Source organism: Talpa europaea (assembly GCF_964194135.1).
Source record: "Talpa europaea genome assembly, chromosome: 7".
Classification (NCBI taxonomy): Eukaryota; Metazoa; Chordata; class Mammalia; order Eulipotyphla; family Talpidae; genus Talpa; species Talpa europaea.
Genome location: NC_140074.1, coordinates 128,636,958 through 128,657,989, shown reverse-complemented (window position 1 = coordinate 128,657,989; position 21,032 = coordinate 128,636,958). Strand labels below are relative to the sequence as shown.

General features: G+C 41.7%; 1 protein-coding gene across 1 annotated transcript in view; it reads right to left on the bottom strand.

Annotated features, from left to right (window-relative positions):
* The window catches only part of MAP2K6 (mitogen-activated protein kinase kinase 6), a gene marked incomplete at its 3' end in the record, with an annotated part of 30,890 nt that extends 10,147 nt beyond the window's left edge, over positions 1-20,743 (bottom strand). Inside the window, exons 1-9 of the mRNA XM_084236515.1 lie at positions 20,679-20,743; positions 12,077-12,125; positions 11,378-11,491; positions 9,948-10,067; positions 9,066-9,182; positions 8,363-8,414; positions 6,076-6,203; positions 4,722-4,799; positions 3,441-3,580 (exon numbers count right to left, since the gene is read on the bottom strand). Of these exons, the coding sequence (XP_084092641.1) occupies positions 3,441-3,580; positions 4,722-4,799; positions 6,076-6,203; positions 8,363-8,414; positions 9,066-9,182; positions 9,948-10,067; positions 11,378-11,416 (674 nt within the window). The 5' untranslated portion in view covers positions 11,417-11,491; positions 12,077-12,125; positions 20,679-20,743. The remainder of the gene's footprint in view (positions 1-3,440; positions 3,581-4,721; positions 4,800-6,075; positions 6,204-8,362; positions 8,415-9,065; positions 9,183-9,947; positions 10,068-11,377; positions 11,492-12,076; positions 12,126-20,678) is intronic.
* Between the last annotated feature and the right edge of the window lie 289 nt (positions 20,744-21,032).

Sequence of the window (21,032 nt, the reverse complement as noted above, 5' to 3'; positions counted from 1 at the left end):
CATGAGCTAGATCTTTGGGCTCTACATGCAATTTTGGGTATGACGGTAATAGCCTATAAGTGCTCACTATTCCAACCCACAAACCAACTGACTGTCAACTGACAAGCAGCAGGCAGAGGGAAACAGCCACCAAGTTGCGCAGGGGGTGAAAGTACATGAGTCACAGCACTGTGATGTCATCAGATACTTAGAGAGGACACATCCCACCAACAATCGCCAATACTCTGACAGGTCACCAAGGCTGTGAACATACCCTTTTCCTTCTAATCCCACAGATAATATGAAATCAAAACATACCTATATCTATCTTGAAATGTGAGATTAAATTCTTTACTTTACAAATCTATAGCTCCTTTCCCCACCTACCACAGAGCCGGGGTTTTATTGGGAAGTCTTAAGACGAGGTCATAATCATAGAGACCACCTGACAAAGGTCCTTTTGTGAAGATGTGTCTCAAAATTACAGCTTTATGTATAGGAAGATGGAGGTAGGCTCACAGAAAAGGTCCTTCTCTTCAGCAGGAAATAGAAAACATGTTCTGAGGTCATAATCCTTTTTCCTTTCTTTCTGCTCATCTCTAGATCAACCTGAAAACTGTCAGTAGCCCAACAAGTGAAAAAACAAGAGGGAAGGATGTCTGTATCCATATACTGATACATACAAAAAATAAAATTGCTTCCATAAAGATCTAAGCCCTTCATGAAATCTTTTGCAAAATCAGTGCCATTTTTTGAAAGTATTAGATAACTTTGCCAACTCAGTTGGCTTCAAAATAATATTCATACTGAGGGGTAGCTAAGAAAATATATTGGTGGTTTATGGTAGGCAGAAAGCAAGTGAACCCGTGTCTGAAATAGGAGAGCTTAAGTAAAAATGTTCATAAAATCAACATTAATATTCCCCTTCCATTTCCCAATTTCCATGCCAACAAAAACAACTCCCTGTTTTATACAATTGATTTTCTTAAGGATCAGATTCAACCAGAATTACGACACTGAAATTTGAAGAACTTATTCTTTGACAACTTCAAAGTTGAATTGATTTGAGTTTTGCTCTTGGTATTATTTTTTGAGTAAATGCCATAAGCAAGCCAGACTGGCTTCCTTGCACACAAATGAAAGGATATGGAATTGACAGTATTAACACGATTAGCAATTCTTAGGAAGCTGGAGAAAACCTATGACTGACTTTTTTTTTAATTTATGAAATATAATAGCTGAGACTAAAATCTAAAGTTGAGAAGAAAAGACAGGAAAAAAAAGGGGGGGCTGTGGAGATACTATGTGAGTGTTTAGGGCGGTAGGTAGAATCCAGGGTGAATCCTGTAGAAAGAACAGTAATTGAAATATCTGGAATTTCCACATCATGCATTAAAATTAGAGAAACAAATTCAAGGATTTCCTTTTTAAATTTACCTGTAAAAACTTCAACACTCTTATTCTTTAGGGGAAATTTCAAGTAAGAGCAAAAGGTACATTAGTAAAAGGAAAATAAGTAAATGAGTGGTTGTTAAATAAGTCACAAAAGAAAAATAACTTTTGAACAGGAAGCAGCTAATAACAGGTCCACAGCTCATAGATCTAAACTAGGGGTTCTCGCTCGAGCTGTACTGCAGACTCACCTAACAATATTTGGGAAATACTAATATTCAGGACCCTCCCCAGACCAATTCAATCAGAATCTCAGAGGCCGAGGCCTCAATGCATTTGTAAGTTCTCCTAAGCTTTATATGGAGCAGGCAGAGTTGAGAACTCTTAGTGATTCACAATAGAAACTCGCTGTTCTCAAACTTGTCAACTCAGCCTGTTCTTACCAAAGACTCTTAGGGAAAAGGGATAGGTGGGATAGGAGCTATAGGAAGAACAACTTGAAAAGACTTTCCCAGATAAGGTGTTTCTCCTGGACAACTTCTCTTGAACTACTGCCCTGAAATATCCAAGATGACTATCCCTTATCTTATGTGACCTTTACACAATGGAGAACATGGCAGTTAAAAACAACCAACCAACTAAAAACACAAGTTCTTGAATCCAGAAGGTCAAACCATGAATCCATCTCCACCTGGCAGGTGGAGCACCACTCCCACACTCACTGAAGGGAAGCAGAAGGAGGGTCCTCCATGGGCACCCAAAGGATGCACCCTTGTAAGTAGCACCCACCACACACCAAAATAGAGTTCAAGATGCCTGCCTTTCTCTGGTCGCTCAGCCAAGAGCAAACACAATGGTGGGTCAACTTTAGAGATCATGAGGGAAAAGTACCACAGTGATCTAGAACCTCAAGCTCCCCAAAAGCTTAAGTGACATTCATTTCATAAGCCACAGAGTTTGTCTGTTCATGTTTGTCTCGTTACATTTCCCAGTAAAAGCTGTATTCAGAACACTGCTCCCAAAGAGCATGGTGGCCAAGGAAGGACTGCCTTGTGAAAGGTGTTGCTTCAGAATCCTCTAGACTTTCAGACTTCAGTGCTCCAGCACCTTCCTCAGAAGCAAGTGACCAGAATTGCTTGTCTCAGACGGTAATTGCTGGGCTTGTCAACATCTCTGATTGCCCTTCCTCACAATTCTCATCTGTTTCTGAGGATTCCCCCATAAGCAAATATGGTGCCATGGTGGGCTTTACTTTGGCACCTCTTTCCAGCACCATTGCAAAGATCATTAGTATCAAGCTATGATGGCCTCTGGTCCTACGCAGACAGAAACCACTAGATTTCCTAGTAAAAAAAAAAAAAAAAAAAAACCTAGCTCCACTCTTACTTTCCTTGATTCCATGAAAACCAAGTCCACAATATTAGCACAACTTCTTCCATACTCCCTCCATAGACCCCCCAGGAGGCAGTCTAGAAAACACTAGAATTACTAGGCAGGACTACTACATTTCTAAGTAACTTTCTGAAATTACCTGCTGTCTTCTCTATCCAAGGTAACTGCGTGTGTCTTATCTGCACCCCATTCCTAGTCTCCAAGGGGTCCCACCACCTCTTCTTTATGCTCTAGACAACATCAAATTGCTTACAGCTCTCAAGGACATTCTCACTTTTATGACATGATGGATGATGTTCCTTCTGTGGAAGACCTGGGCCCTAATCTCATTTCCCCTCCACTTGGAAAGCACCTCACATGGTTCCAGCTCAGGATTTATCTCCTCCAGAAACTGTATCCTAATGCCCTCTCTGAGGTCCCCAAATACCCTATGTGTATCACGAGACTTGCCATCATGCGCTATAATCAGTATAGATGGATGACACGCCCCTATTTGACTTGCACTCAGTGGGGACAGGGACTGGAATAGAGGCATCGTGATTTCTCTGGGATCAGGGGCACACTCCATAAATGCTTTTGGAATGCATGTGTGCACATGGGTTAAAAGCGGCAAAGGAAACTCATGAGGACGTGTCTTTTTCCTGAACGCTGGCACCTGGGTGATGCAGTTCTCTTACCACTGTGAGGTAAAGTCAACAAACTCTTCCGAGAACTTGTCTGCTGGGAGTTGTGGCGATGGCTCCTCCACCACCTGTTTGAGCTGCTGAAAAGGAGTCCCCCATGAATCATAAGGAAACCGAAGAATGGCCAACTCAATCTAGAGGGGAGAGGAAAACAAGGAGACAACAGCTTAATGAGGACAACTTTAGGGAATCTGCTGTGTTTCATTCCTGGAAAGCCAGTGATAAATACAAAGGTCAAGTTCAAGTATGGGGGACTGTGTATGAGAAACTAATAATGTTATTCTCTAGCAATTTCACCCTCCAATTTCTAGTGCTGGAGATTTTCAAACACCGTCTTGCTAGGACAGCCATTTAAGTCTATTGAAAATAGTTCTTATTAAAACCCACCATGGCCCTGGGTAAAATCATCAGCCAGGAATATTAAACTTCAGGATGGAAGAGCAAATGATTTTTCAAATGCTGGTTCTGAACAGTTAATTCTCACCCCAAGCGCTGTTCGTCTGCTGCCATCTACAGGGCCCGAGGTGAAGTGGAAAAAAAACAACCTAGACCAAATGACTGATCTTTTTTTGGACTTGAGTACAGGCCACTTTGCCATTCCAAGAGCACATGTTTTCTGGGCAGGGTCATGAAATAATTCATGGGATTTAATCAGCTGCTCAGTCTGGGAATGAGCCAGGAAAACAGTGGATCATTCCAGACCTTGGTGATACACTGACAATTTATGATTGCCAAACGGGGCATTGACCATATCACCTTTGGGCTGTGCCCATGGAAATGATCCTATTTGTTGTCATGTCTTTTGGGCTATACCTGACCTCAACAGAGAAGACTTCATCATAAGCACATTCCAGGAAGCCTAGCCTGCATCCTGGTTAATGCAGCTCAAGCAGGTCCGCACCCCTTAGTACACTTTGAGTTGAGCTTCTGATTAGAATAATTCCATTTGAAACTATTAAGGAAAACTATCAGGAATAATAGCTAGACCTTCTCCTGTTACAGATGATGTCAGCGAAATAGCCCATGTGACTACATCAGTTACTCACAGGCACACAAGTAGTTAGAAACGGAACAAAGAGAAAAACTGGATTTGCCCAATCCTGATTCTGTATTTCTACTAGCCCATACTGCAAACAACTGTCACTCAAAATCTCCTGCCATCTCAGATAGGGAAGATGCCCAAGATCAGCACTTAGGGTGTCTGCCACTCTGTTTACCCCACCCCAGCATCATGTCTGGGACCTCACAGCCCATGAGGCTCGTCTTATACACTACCATGGTGATGCCCAGACTCCAAATGTCAGACTTCACACTGTATCCCTTCTGGTTGAGCTCTGGGTTTATTCTTTCAGGCTGGAAAGGAGAAAGGGAGAAAAAAAAAAAATTGAGATGATGTTCTTAGCTCAGCGGAGTCTCTGGGGCAGGACGAGCACAGCTGCCAGGTGAATTCTTTCAAGCTGGTAACGTGCCTCCCGGGCCCAGAAGACTCACTAACTACAATAAACATCAGTGTCCCCATGGGCTTTCCTTCTGTCTACATTAGGCTTTTCTTGGAGACAGTCACGGATCAAAGTGCCCTCACAATTCAAAACTAATTTCAATTTTTTGCCTGAAGAAGAAACGGGGAATATGTCAGAAAGGCCCTTTGCTGATCTAGAATTATCCTGGTTTAAAACTCCCACAGTGCAGAACTCTTGGATCAACAAGAGTTGTGTGAATAGCAGCAGCTAATGTCACCTCCTTTCTGAACACTGGAAGCTTTTCGATCCCAAGCACAAGCCCAACCCAAATACTATGTGTCTCTCACATTCGAGGAGTCCCATCAGTCTCTGCTGATGGCAATCCTCTTCATGACTGTGAGGGTCTGTCGGACTAACCCTACTAACTTGATTGGGCCAGTTCAATGTGTGTGTGTGTATGTGTGTGTGTGTGTGTTTAATTGTATTAACTTTACTGAAGAAACATTGGTTTACAACACTCTATGTGATTCAGAGGTACAGGGTCAGACCTCTTCAGCTGTATGTCACCTCACTGTAGGCACCACCCCAGCATCCACAATCCTCCACACAGTCTGTGGTGCCCCCTCCACACTTGGCTCTCCACGCCTTGAGCTCTCCCTCTGTTAGCCTCGGTTCTGCAGTCAGATATGTATCTAGGGTTTGTTTTGCTTTAGTCTGGGTAATTTAAATTCTATTTACTTACCTGATCTCCTGGTTGACTCCACCCCACATACATACACCCCTCCCAACACCACATAACACATACATAGGCACAGCAGCAGCAAGTAGTGACCTTAACCCAAGGCTTAGAGGGCAATTGCCTCATTTTTCTCAATAAGTGATGATCACATACACACACACACACACACAAATTCGATTTTCTGTTCTGGCCTCAACCAACAAGGTAACACTCCATTGCAGTTCACTGTGGGATATTGTGTGGGCATGTATTTACTTTTTCACCAAATAATATACCTCTTGATTGATTGTTTTAAAAAAATAATATATCTGAAGCAAGTGACTAAGTATTTCAGTCAAGAACTATTTAAGAACACAACAGCTTTCCCGCGCGGGTCTCCACTTCCTGCTTCCCACAGGCCTGTGCGGCAGCAGCCATGACGGGTACTTACGGCCATGTAGGGCTTGCACCCCGCGTCGATCGTTTTAGCCACAGAGTCCACCAGGTAGCCACTGATTCCAAAATCGCACATCTTCACTTGGCCCAAAGCATTGATCAGTACGTTAGAAGGTTTGACATCTGGAAGCGAGAACAGCCAGGAGTCCATCATCCTGACCTGCTTGGGGATTCGTTTCTCCACCACCAGAGGGCCCAGAAGCTCCATGTTCCATCTCCTTCCTCTCCCCATGGAGACTGCCATCCCTGACTCCCTTACCTCTTACTGCTTTCAGTTTATTTTCTATTTTATGGGAAGCCTTCTTATACAACTGTGGACCCATCCATGGGAAGAACTGCTTTCTGCATTTATTTTATCATCTTCATTGCCTCCTTACATGAAGTATGAACTTAAAAAATTGTCACTGAATCAAATACTCAGTGAATTATGCAGGGTGAATAAATTTTAGAGACTTTCTGGACTACATTGCCCATGATGAGCTATACTGCACTGTACATTTAATCATCTAGAGGGTCCATCTCATGTGAAGTGTGCTGACAATTTTTTAGAAGCCCAGTGCATGATGATCTATCACATCCGTGTAGGAGGAAGAGAATGAGACGTGAGACTGTGACAGAAGATACACTAAATGCAATCAAAATGACTAATTTTGATTGAAGCCTCTGCAAGAGGTGTGTCAAGGGTCACTTGGTGGAATTCACTTAATTCCAGACCACCTGGCAGGTCACAAAACACCACCGAATGTGAATGAAGGGTATTAGTGAATATTTTTAAATGACTCTTTCAGATGGAAAGCTGCATGCTTTCCACACCCCCTGCCAGAACCACTATCATCTCTGGATTATGGAATTAGAAATTACAGTTAAGTGTTTCCTTTGTGACACTTCTCACAAAGGATAAGTAATCTGAGAAAACAGTTATTCTAAAAACTTTTAAAGTTATCCTTTAAGTTTCCCTTAAACTAAACAGCAGATATATAAATTTCATTTTATTTTTATGCCTTATGTATATTTTCAAATATAAACAAATTCTTAAAAAATAACTTTTATCTTGTGGATAATACCTATTCTTCCTCCTATCTAGGTTCCTCCACAACTTTCTTCTCCTTCCTGTTTCCTAATTTTTGATAACAATGAACAAAAACAACAACAATAGTCACACTGAGGCATTTTACATTATTTTCAATTTCAATTTCTGTAAATTTCAATCACAGAAAGTGTAAGAATTACCAAATCACAATGCCCTAGTAACTGTCAAAATTTTCCATTATTTTTCCTGAAGGTTGAGCATTTCGCTTCCAAGATATCGACTCTAGGGACCTATTGGTAATCACTGTCTTGTTTCATATTCTTCCTAGACTATTTCCATACTGGTACTTTCATATTTATAACGTGGCTCCCTTTTTCATGTGTATGTTACATATTTGTCTATTGTCTATATATTCCCTATCAAGAATATTTATCTTCTCAGATACCCTCAGGGCACATAGGATCATATTGTATAAACACAGTGCTGCATAAATACTGGGACTGATTATAAAAGATAAATGGATGGGTAGATAGATGGGTATATGGATGTATGGATAGGTGGACGGAGGGATGGATGGATGGATGGAGAGATGCATGCATGGGTGGGTAGATGGATGAATGAATGGGTGGAGGAATGGATGGGTAGAGAGACGGATAGAAGAAAGGTGACAGAATGTATATGTGGGTGAGTGGATGGATAAAGAGAGTAGGACAGAAGAAAGGAAAGGATGGAGAAGAGGAATAACAGACAAATTACCAATTTGTTCACCTTATCATCCTGCCTCCTGTTGTCTGAAAGGATTGTGCTTTATACCAGAACCTTTTGCACTTTAATGTATACAGTGCACTTTAAAGTACCTAGGAAATTACTAAAATGCAGGTTCTGATTTTGTGACAGATTCATGTTTTGTGACACATGACCCTGATTTTCTAACAAGCCTCCAGTTGCTACTGAATATTAGAGAAATGTTGATCCTTCTCAAGCAGAATTATCAATGGGGAATCCCAAAATTTGGCTAGGTAACAGATATTTAATATTCAAAATGATAATATAAAGGTCACATCTTTTTATGGCTTCAGAAAGCTAAAGTACAGCCATTTAATGATTTGCTATCCGGTCCCAAAGTAGTCCCCTTAGCTGTCTTATTTGGCTCAATTCTACTTCCATTCATTTAGGAGAGGGAGGAAGAACTCCAGCTAAAAGAAATGAATTTTATAAGAGAAACAGCCAACATAGCTCCACGGATGCTTACCTCGATGAATGACAGAGAGCTTACTGTGTAAATGTTCTAATGCTTTTACAATCTGCAAGAGAAACACAAGACAGATTTATTTCTCCCCATCACTGGAAAGAAATTGAATGTTAAGTATATCCACTATTTATTATGCCTGGCTTAAGGTCACAAGGTGAGGTATTTTCTCAAATAGCATTGGTCCTCTCCAGGAAATACGCAGAAATCACACAAATTGGACTCTGCCCAGCAGGGAGGACTCTATCTTATAGCAGAGAGGATGTCTCACTCATCTAGTGGGGTTTTTATTTGGCCTCCAGCATTGTTTTCTCTCTACTGTCCTGAGTCATTAAGAGAACAGCCCTTCTTTCCATTTACCTTCTGTTTCCTTCTATGCCTATTCAGCCTAAGAAAACATAAAAATCTGCAAAAAAAAAATCAAAATAAATGAATATCAGAGCATAGAAACCAGGAATGAGGTCATAGCAGATGTAGGTCTTGCTTGGAGGTATTTTAGAATTTACCATACCAAGTCAACTAGTGAAACTTTCTAAACTGTGCTCAGAAAGAAAAGCTCTCATTTATCCATCCACAGATGCACTTGCGCATTTGACATGTGCTGGATGGAAGTGGAGGTTCAGGAAGGGTTCTTTATACTGCGACCACAGACACATAAGGTCTAGGCTTCTCACATTCCCCTTGAGTAGGTTTGTGACATACTCACAGAAACTGCTATTTTCCCTAAGATGTCCTCTGGAATTGTTTGGCCTTTATCAATCACTTGTTTATAGAATTTATCTAGTGACGTATCCATGAGCTCCATGCAGATCCAGACATCACCCTGGAGACAGATCAGTTCAGAGATTATTAGAGAGGACAGAAAAAGAAAGAAGACACAGTTTGCACCTGTCAGGAAGAACTATTTCTTGCTTGAGTTTTTGGAGGAAATGTAGTTTCCCTTCTAGATCTTCGAGGAATTAAAAACCAGCAAGATTATCCCCAAAGAGCAAACTAGCAGACAGTGAAGCAGGACTTGAATGTGACCTCCTGTGCCTGAGACCTCAATGCCAATGACCACAAGATCCCAGAATTGGTCACTGCCCTCTCGGAGTCATGTCTGGATAAATATTCCATGTCTCACTTCCCACACTCACCACTGGCCCCAGTTAATCAAAGCCTGCTTTTAAGAGTGAGACGAAGCATCGAGATCCACTTAATGACAGAGTGAGAAGCAGAGGTAGAGCAAAGAGGTCAACAGTATGCAAGGCTCCCTGCAATGTAGCAAGTGGCCAAAAGCCCAGAATATTTCCGATTTTGAGGACCCCCTACAAATCAGTCAATAGATGCTTGATATACACAGTTCTGCCAAAATAGACAAACCAATTCAGAAAGAAGGGAGCCTGAGAATCATTAAAAGGGTTAACCCCACTTGTAAAAGTCACCATTTCAAGGCAATTCTGCAGCAGGCTATGGCATCCCTGTAAGCATGCAGCTCTCTCAAGAAGACAGGCCAAACCAGAAAGCCCTCCCGTGGCAGTGATGGGATCACAGAAACTTCTTTTTAAGTTATTGTTCCCCTTGGACTTTGAGCTGAAGAATTGCTTACCTCCCGGAAGAGTGCACCATAAAAGGTGACCGTGAAAGGACAGTCCACCGTCCTCATGGAAATATCCAAATCCATCAGTAGCCTTTTCTGCTCCTGGCTATTGACTGTGGCCCGGATCCGCTGCATGGGAATGGGGGAGAAATGTATAGTTACTGCTCTGAAGACGAATCAGCTAGTTAAGCAGAGGCCAGGAAGAGTCCTGTCTTGAACACAATATACACATTCCCATCATAACTTCGAGCAAAACCTGTTACAAGTCTACCCTAAGTGATTAACTACTTGTAAAAATGAAGAACAAAGAAAACTGTTACCTATTGATTTCCCAAATAATTCCTGGTAAGAAACAAACTGATAATATCCCAAATGGTTGGAACATTTCTAAGAAACAAAAATGGTCTGGTTGACTGAGTTATGTCTGTTCATTGCAAAAAGGCCACAGTATTTTGTGGCTGATTTGGGGTCTTCTAAACCTCCCCCCCCCAACAATATTCTCTTTGAGAACAAGAATATTTGGACTAAACAACTGTCAGAGTATCGATGTGCTATAGGGAATAGAAGGAATCAAACAGAAGTGGAGAAACTGCTCCTGGTGTTTCTAAGGGAAGAGAAAGCCATCACACCAGCATATATGATCCTAACATGGCTAGGTCAGCTGACTAGGTCATGTATGTTAACAGGAAGATATCATGTCACCAGGCTTTCATGCTTTTGACCTACTTTGCAGAGAGTCTGCAGAACAAACTGAAAAATCTACAAGGTAAGGAAAAGATAGTTCCCTTCTCCACAAGCAAAAGGACCCAGGTCATCCAGGCACTCATAGTTCTAACAAATGCCCGGATGGATGAACTTATCCAGAAACGGTCATTCTCCAAGGTCCTGTGGCCTCTACTCAAGAAATACATAGTGATTCTAAATTTCCTGTCACAGCTGAAAAAACAATGCAAATGGAGATAATTTTCTCCCTCAACCCTGGTTTCCTGATTTTGGGGGACAATACCCTAAAACCAATGAGTAGACAATAACAGAAACTTTTGAGACACAACTTTTGCCTAAATTCAGATTTGAACAATCAAGAAGACAAAAAAAAATAAAAAAAAAAACAACTTTGAAATGATTGAGGCAATTTTAATTTGGACGGAGTATTAGATGATGAGGTAGAAGTATTGTAATTCCTTTAACAGCGGTGATGGCATTGTGGCTGCATAAAAAATTCAAAGAAGGGGCGGATGCCTCAGTTTCATTATCAGTAACTGATATAACTGGTACCAAGAAAGCATCTCCCACCTATTTATAGGGAAATGATTGTTCTCTGCCAATGATCTTTTGTTTCACCGCATGAAAGATTACTTTATTTCCATCAAAAGGGCTAATTTGCAATTGACAAGACAGTCACACAGCACGGGTAAAAGTTTGGGGAATGTCAATACTACCTTCACTGCCATGATCTGCCCACTGGGCACATGCCGCATCTTCTCCACCACCCCATAGGCACCTCGCCCCAGTTCCACTATCGGCTCCAGATCATCTGCCTTCACCTCAAAATTCTATAAGAGAGAAATAAGAATCATGTCAGGAAAGAAAAAACAGGCTGGATGTAGACCATCTTGTCCATTCTCTGTTTTTTCCCAACACACTAAGGGTTTTTTTCTGGTCTGGAAGCATCTGTTCTAGAGGCTTTTCCCAGCAGCCACTGAAAGCAAGAAGAGCAGGGAGATGTTTAGACTCCCACAACTTGCCACCTGCTGACAGGCAATACACAGATCCCACTCCAGCTCAGCTTCCAGATTGCTCAAAATCAGCTCTCTTCCCCCGATGTCTTTGTCCTCTTCATTGCAGGTGCAATCCATTTGCTAACTGATAAGCAGTTAGATCTGTATTTTAAGAAAAGCATCCCAAAGAAAATCATCTATTCTCCTTAAATACCTTCCATCAGGACCACACAGCCTGACTTCAGTTCGACATTCAGAATAACAAGAACTGCACATATCACTTCTGTTTAAATTCAAACTTTTGGGATCCACCCCCTGACAACATGGTCCGGAAAATAAATGTTGCAATGCTTCGTCCAAAAGCATGCATCTAAAAGGATCAAGATAGTCACTAGTAATATTTAGTAATATTTTTCTTACCTGATTTCCAATAGAAATGCAAGCTTTGGAGTCTAAGTCTCGAGGTGGCCTAGAGAGACAAAAGGGAAAAGAAGTAACCTGAGCTACTGCAGTAAACATATCCTGAAATCACATGCAACTGGAGAGATTTTTCCTGAGGAATAAAGCATATTCCAATGTTAATCATATGGGATTTAGAATCAATATATTTGGGCTTAAAAACTTAATCTATTTGAACATCCATTTCTTCTTTCTCATGAGGTCTTTATATTGACCTCCAGTAGAGGTGAGAATTTAATAAGATATTCCAAGTAAAATGCTTATTAGCAGGATGTAGGGCACATGGTAATTATCCAACAAATAAAAGTCATGCAGGGCCTCTCTGGTGGTGCAAGGGGTTAAGTCTCAGCCCTATGAAGCTATCAGCAGCCACTGCAGCATGAGTTTGATCCCTCGTCTGCTGCTCCCTTCAGCAGTGTATTTCAGTAGATCCTCCTGTTCTGCTCCTTACTTTCTCTCTGGTAAATCGCTCACCTTCCCCATCTCTGGCCTACATCCTAGCCCTTGTACGCATAAATAAATAAAATAAATCTTAATAATAATAAATAAATAAGTTATGCATACTTTTATCTACCAGAAAACACCAAACTTTTTCTTTCATACAAGAATATCAATGTGCCCAAATAGCCTACTTTTTTCCCCTAATTGTTTTAAAAAGAGACATTGATTTGGCGTAAGGTTATGCTAACTCACAAAATTCAGTGCCTCCTTGGGTAATGTCAGTCCCTTAGAGAAAGCTGTCTGACCACGGTGTGCACCTAACTGGAAACCTGGAAATCCATTTTCTTGCAATAAATGCATCAAACGAATCACAAGAACAACAATAAATGCCAAAAAACATCTTGTTAACCCCATCAAACCAATAAAGTAAGCAGATGCTAAAGACAAAAGAATCCTGGTGTTACCACACAAGGTGCCCAGAGAGGGAGCAAGCTGGGCCTCCCCACAGGACAGTCCCTGCCAGAATTGTTCCAGAAAGATACAAGGAGAAATGAACGGAAGGAGAGATAATAAAAGGATCCTTGGCCAATGACAATTTTTCCCAAACCTGATGTATTGTGTCCTTCTACGCCATCTGCTGAAACTAAACAAGAAAAAAAGTAGGAAAATAAATACAGATATAAACATGAGTCGATTAAGATTGTAAAGGTAAGTCCTCCCTCACCTCAAAATCCCCCTGGTATGCATGGAATACAGAAAGGTTTTTCCAAATACTAATTTAAAGCCTGGGACTAGGAGAGAGGAAAAGGATACACACCACACACACACACATACACACACACACATAAACACACATTCTAACCCTAAACACACCACAAACACACCCCCCACATACCACACACACCTCCCTCACCCCACACACTATAAACACACACACCACACACAAACTCTATAAATACCACACACCACACACATAAACACACATTCTAACCCTACACACTCCACAAATACAGCCCCCACACATGCCACACAAAAATACCACACACACACTCCCCACAAATACCACACACACCACTCCACACATACCCCACAAAAATACCACATACACTATACCACACACACTCCACACAAATACCACACACACCCAACACACATAAACATACACTCTAACCCTACACTTAACACAAACGCACCCCCTCTGCACATACCACACACCTCTCCATACACCCCCACACACCACCCTACACATACCCCACACATACACAACACATACTACACAACACATACACACCCCATACCACACATATAAACACAAAGCCCAATCCTATACACACCATAAACACACCACCCACCACACACAACAGTGATTTTTCATGTGTCTTGCATTTCTGAGAGGGGAATTTTTCTTCAGAAAAGTGCCCCTGAAAAACACAAACTTCTAAAACTCTGATTTCTCATTCTTAAAATTCCCAAAGCTGTTTTTCTTTAGTTGTCACAATTTGTTTGTACAAATTGCAGCAGAACTTTGAAATAAAAGCAAATATCACTTCAAATGTGAATAATTCTTTACAACTGTTCAGCAGCTTTCCTTTTAAAAACTATGAACCAATGACAAGGTCACAAATTATTGGTGCCATCTCCACCTACCTGCGTCCAACAAGGATTTGGGGCCAGGGCTGATAGTTTCATAGTTTATGAATTACAGAGTGCTACGAATTACAGTCTGTGGCCCAGCTACGGAAGAGTTTCACAGGTGTAAGGGATTGTGAGAAAACAGACAACAAAGAATATTCATCAGAGATTGTCTATGAACTGGGCAGCCTAGACTATCTCCTATCTGGCCTTTGACAAAAAACGTTGACCTTACTTCATTTTTATACTCTCTTCATCTAATAGGATGGTTTCATGCCATTCTTGGACTGAGAAAAATGAAAACCAGAAAATCTCAGTGATTGCTGAGGACATACAGTCCTCAACAGAGCTGAAAATAAAACCCACATCCCCTGAATGTTAGTCTTGATCTAAGGAAGAAAGGATATGAGCCAAAAACTGTGCTATGTGTTTTTACCTGCATCTCATTTAATTCTTTCAACACACACACACACACACACACACACACACACGAACACACCATACACATCTATGTGTATCATTATCCCCAGAGTAGAAACTGTTTGGTTCAGTGTTTAACTAACTTGTCTCCAGGTGGCGAACCATAGTCCCAATCCAAAGTCTGACTGAATCCTAGGAACCTGCCTCCGACACCCAGGCCTTCTCTAATGAAAATGATCGAGCCACCCAAGCCTCAGGCCTTCCGGCTCCTCCAGGCTGCCAAGAGCATCAAAAGATGGAGCCAAAGCCGACAGCTCATGTTGGGTTAGCTGACACTGTGTCCTGCTCAGGGCTGGGCATATTATCAATAGTTTGCCCGGAGCACAGAGTCTCTGCAGGAGGTTTATACAGTGGGTGGATGTTCTCTGTCGCTTATTCAATGTTTTAGTCCAATGAGGAATGAACCAAACTTATTACAAAATAAGTTTCACCTTCCCTGGAAGGTCAAAGGTATTTCAAAGGTCACCTGGTAATAGGTTTTGTTTTTTTTTTTTTTTTTAAATGAACAACCAGTTTTGGTTTATTATAATGTTGACTTGCAATTCTACATGAGCAATCAATTTATTCTGTTACTAAAATGGCCTATTCAACAGTATTTATTAAGCATTCTTGGGCCAGAGTCTGTGCCAGACCCTTTATTGTCTGTAGTTTTCTTAAGTCTTAGAATTATCATTATCTCCACTTTATTTTACATTTTTCTCTCCAAATTTACTTATTTATTTTCTTACATAGTTTATTGTTCATTTTTGAACAGCATTTGACTTCTCCCCTCGGGTGTAGCCTCCACAGTTCTCCCACCGCCATAGCACCCGTGATCCATCACTACATTCCCTGTGCTCCACCCTCCTCTGTTTTGGCCCCTCTTCTCCCCCTCCCCTGCTGGATACCTCAGATCTACTGTCAGCTTGCAAGTTTCGTGTTCCGTTTCTCTATATGTCACATACAAGAGAAACCATAGGATATTTATCTTTTTCCTTCTGACTTATTTCGCTTAGCATAAACCCTCCCAGCTCCATCCATATTGCTGCAAATGGCATGAGTTTATCCTTTTTTTTAAAGATTTATTTATATATGCACATAATAGCTGGGGTGCAGGCCAGAGATACAGGAGGTGAGAGGATTCAGCAGAGACAGAGTGGGGAGCAGAACAGGCAGATCTACTGAAATACTGAGGGGAGCAGCGGGCGAGACAGGAGAGGTCTGTTGTGCCCTATGGGTCACCTCCCTGACCAGGAATCGAACTCATGATGCAGTGGCTGTGGATAGCTTCATAATGCTGCACTTTTATTTCTTGTGCCACCAGGGAGGTCCCATGAATTTATCCTTTCAGATTGCTGAGATTATCTCCATCTTAAAATGAAAAGTTGACATTGAAACATATTACACCATTTAATATATTACATCATTCAAAGAGACAGCGAGATTAGAATCCGGACCTCACCACAATGTCTTCTCAACTGCAGGAGTGAAAGGTCTGGCCTCTCATTTCACAAGCTGTAGCTGGTGGGCACAGTCTCTGCTGCTCTAACGTGTGGCCAAGAGCACATACTTGAGAGTCAGAGGGTCCTGAGCTTGGATGCCAGCTCTTCCCATTCGAAGCTTGGCAGTTCTAACAACACTCAGAACTGCCTTCCCTGAGAAACCACAATGGAGCAGGCAGGAGGCTGGATACTTACTATGGATTCTCCCATCTAATCACATGGCAACTATATTGTTGTTTATTCCTGTTTTTCGAAGGGGAAACTGTTACAGGGCAGGGAGAGGGGCACCCCAGAACCCCCAAACCTGCCTGCTCTAAATAGGTTCTGCCATCCTCCACATCAAGACAAAATATATAGACCTTTAATGGGAAAGAACTTTAATATTATTAGTGTGCAATACAGAAAAAACAAAGAATATAGTTTTTAAATCAAGCACCCATAGTTACCCGCCCTCTTGTGGGTAAAAGTCCACCCAAACGGGATTGGCCCAGAGCAAGGCCCGAAAGCAGCCACAAGTCTGAAGCACCTTCCAGCGGGGACCCATAGAAAAGGGTCAGAAACAGACAAGTCTGGGAGGAAAAGAGCAAAATCAAAACCAGAATCAAAGCTGCCATTGTCACCTCCCCATGGGTCTCTCACCCACATCTGTGTCACCCAGCCCAGGACCAAGAAGCCAGCACAGTTTCTTCACGTCTCTGCTCCACGTGCCTCCTCTAGGTCTCCTCCTGCTCTCCATCCGGCTTTCTTCCTGCCCCAGTCTCATCTCCAGCTTCTTCTCTGCTCAGCTCCACCCTCCCTTGGGTAAAGCAGGGAACCTGGAACCTCCCATTTCCTTGGGGACCACCCTCTTACAAAACGAGGGCTTAGAGGGGTTAGGAAACTTGCCTAAAGCATGCAACTGGTGGAGTTTAGAACCCAAATAGAAACCCACGTATTCTAACTCATGCCTGAACCCTCACCCATGAAGCACTCTTGGGTAGGTTTGTTTTCTCACTTTTAAAGGGAGAATAGTAATTGCCTGTTGAGTTTCTTGGGAGAATTAAATGTAATAAAATTGATGAGCATAGAATTGGTTTTGAATTAGTTACTGCTAAGCAAGTAGGGCACAGTTCAGAGACCCCGGTCCAAGGGGCCTCCCTGGTGGCCTAGGGATTAAGTCTCAGCGTTATTACCTCTATGGCCTGAGTTCGATCCCTGGCCAGGGAGCTCTCCACATGGTGCAGCAGACCTCTCCTCTCTTGCCCACTGCTCCCCTCAGCAGTGTATTTCAGTACATCTGCCTGTTCTGCTCCCCACTCTGTCTCTGGTAAATCCTCTCACCACCCCCACCTCTGGCCTACACCCCAGTTCTTCTGCACAAAAAAAACAGCAGTAAAATAAAAATGCATAGAAAAAAAAAGGAACCCAGCTCCAAGAGACACTGGCATCAGTTACTCAACCAAAGAGCTCAGAAAGAGGAACCACACACATGAAAGAAGGAGATGGAGTCTACCCTAGGCTATTTGTTTTTGTGTGGACAGCAAAGGGGGCAGGGTAAAAATGGTAAGAGTCACCAAGCCAACACCAAAAATTTGCCAAGAAAAATTCAAACGGGAAGCTTCTTCTTTAGGAGAACAAATTTGAGCCTCAGTATTAAAATAATAATAACAAGTCACTCCATGAGCTAACCTGGTATCGTCTACAATAATAAAGTGCTACTCTCAGCTTTACACAGTGAAAGAGAAAAGCAGACTCAAAGTTTATTCTGTTATATGAAGGAAAGATAACGCAGAAGCTAGTTTTATGATTACGTTGGGTTTTATTCCTTTATTTATCCTAAGGAAGGATTTAAAATTTGTAAAATACAGACAATGAATACAAGTTAGAAGCTGAAGAATGAAGTTTTTGAGGGAAGGACTAAATGTAAGATAGTTGGGACATTGATATAAGAAAATGTTCCAGAAGAAACAATAAACAGCACTAACGAAAGAAGTGAAAGAAAAACTCAAAACTTGCAGAAATCCTCCTTGTTCATGGTTTTGAAAACTCAATGTAGAAATAAGTCAGTTGTCCTTAAACGGATCAGCAAGTTAGACATAATTCCTACCAAAACCTCAACAAGCTGATTTGTGGACATAGACTAGCTTATTCCAAAACTTACATGAAAAAAGAAAAAAACAGAAGAGTCAAAGTCATTTTGAAAAAGAACAAAGATGGAAGGATCATTTTGCTCAGTGTTAGGCCTACTGTACAGTGGTCATAATCTAGAAGAGTGACACTGGCAGAGGGTGAGACACCTATCAGTGGAACAGAACAGAGGACCCAGAAATGGATCCAAACAATTAATATTTAACAAAGAAGTAAAGGCAAAGATGAGAAATAAGGCTTTTCAACAACTGGTGCTGGAGCAACTGGAAATGCAGTGGCAAAAAATAAATAAATAAATAAAGTTCCACATAAACCCTACACCTTGTACAAAAATGAAGCTCAAAATATACTAAGGACTTAAATCTAAAATGTAAACCTATATAACTTCTAGGAGAAAATCTTTAGGATACTGAACTAGATTCTTAAACTTGTCACAAAAGCATGACCCACAAGAGAAAAAATTGCTAGATTCAATTGGTCAAAACAGATGAAAAATCAAGGGTGGCCCTTTTGCAGAAAGAAAATATTTTTCCATCACATATTCGGCAAACTCCTAGAATATATAAAGAACTCTCAAACCTCCACATTAAAAAAAAAACAATCTAATTAGAAAGCAGGCAAAGACATGCAATAGGCATTTCACCATGAAAGATATATGGCTGGAAGCAAAGAACCACGAGTGCTCAACTCCATGAGCCACTACAGAAATTAAAATTAAAACTACTATGATATTATAACTACACATCTGTCAGAGTGGCTAAAATGAAATAAGCATAGTGGTAATGTTGGCAGGAACGCAAAGACACTGGATCATTTCTACATCGGCTGTAAAAATGAAAATGGTACAATCACTCTGGAGAATACTTTGGCTGTTCTTTCAAAACTGTGAACTTGCCATGTGACCCAGCAATTGCACTAGTGGGCAGAAATCCCAGAGAAATGAAGACTTGTTTTCAGACAGGAACTTATACATAAATGTTCATAGTCATTTTTTCATAATAATGCCTACTGGAAACTACCCATATCTTCTGCAAAGCTTAAGACTTAAAAAAAGTGATAGAGACATACCATAGATGGTAATCAGCAGTAACAAGGAACGAACTCTATTAACACAGGCAACAACTTGAATGAGTCTTAAGGAAATTATGCCAAATGAAAAAAAATTCTCAAAAAGGAAATGCATGACTTCATTTGAATAATAATCATAAAATAGCAAAATGGAGATGAAGAATAGATTTGTTCTAGGAATCAGGGACAACAGAAACAGGAGTTAAAAGGGAGGTGGGGCTATATGGGAATAACTCCAAAGAGTCTTACAGTGTCGACACAGTTGAGTATCTTAATTATGGTATTGGTTATATAAGGCTACACATAGGCTAAAACTGAGCACCCGCGTGTGCACACACACAACCCACTTCTTCCTCCTGCAGATCCTCCCGAAAGAAATAGTCTCCTCTGAGTTTTCCCCTTGAACTACAGTACAGAATTCTGAAGCGTGTCCTCTTCTCTGCTCCGTAGTTATTTTGGTAAGTGGTTATATTGCTGCAGGAAACACAATGGCCACTGATCTCAGCAAAGAACTACCTGACAAGATCATGGTCGCCAGCTCGTTCCAACACCAGGTGGCGTACATTCCAACCTGATGATCACACTTAAGGACAAAACCTTTACAAAGGGAGGCCCTTTTGCAGAAGTGAGCACAACTCTTAAAAACTCAGGCTCCCATTGTGATAGCTTCCCTTTCTTTTCTCTACATCCCTAGCCTCTCCATTGTGCTTTGTTCCCTTGGAATGTCCATTGTTACCAAGCAGATGCTTTGAGAAGTGGTCACAGTTTGATGGGAAGGCCGGGTGCACGATCCCTTCCCCCCATGAGAGGGAAGCTCAGGAGGAGGGAATCCTGCCTCACTAGGACTCCTGGGATTTGGGCCAAAGTGTGAACTAATAAAGAGGGGGTTTTTCTACTCATTTTGTCTTCTGTTTCTATGGGCCAGGACTTAGATGCTGAGTCCTTAACAAATACCATCTTTCCATTTCAACCCAAGTTTTACAGTAGGAGCTTTCACGGGGATTTGCTTGTTTCCTCAAATCTATGTGGGAAAGGAAGCAAAGTCCACATTCAGGAGTCTTCCTGGCCTTACAGAGGACACCATCTGCCACGTGCATTTGTGAAACCCATTTAGCTAACCACAGTGCGAGACCCTGAATTCAGAGCCACCCCACTCTGAATTGGCAGAGTGAGTGTGGTGATCTCAGGATTCAGAACAATGAGCAAATGACTTTCTGCGTTCAAGGTAACACTATTTCCAAAGTCAAGGTATTTCATCCTAAAATGAACCCCCATTCCCTGAAAATCTGGAATGTGAAAGTGTTTGGATTTTGAGGATGATCTTGCCGACTTACGTGGAACTGGTCTGAGGTTGCTCAAATGCTTCTTTTGGAATTTTAAGGCCAGGGTTTCGCTTCTTGCCTGTGGGGAAGACATAAGAATAAAGGTAAGGGCCTAAAGCACTCAGGAGAGCAGGGGCAGAGGTCACAGCAGATGACAAAGGGCAACAGGTGTGCATAACACTCCTCTCCCCATTCAGAGCTCCACTTCCTGCCTGGAATTCTGGGAGAACACATACCCAAGCACTAAGCTTCCCATGTAGGCTGTGGTCCCAGGTGAAGTTTCTGACCATTTGAGGCTGAAACTGTCACTCTATGAATTCCAGCACTCCACCTGAGAGACTGACCCTCCTCTCTGTTGACAGTGTC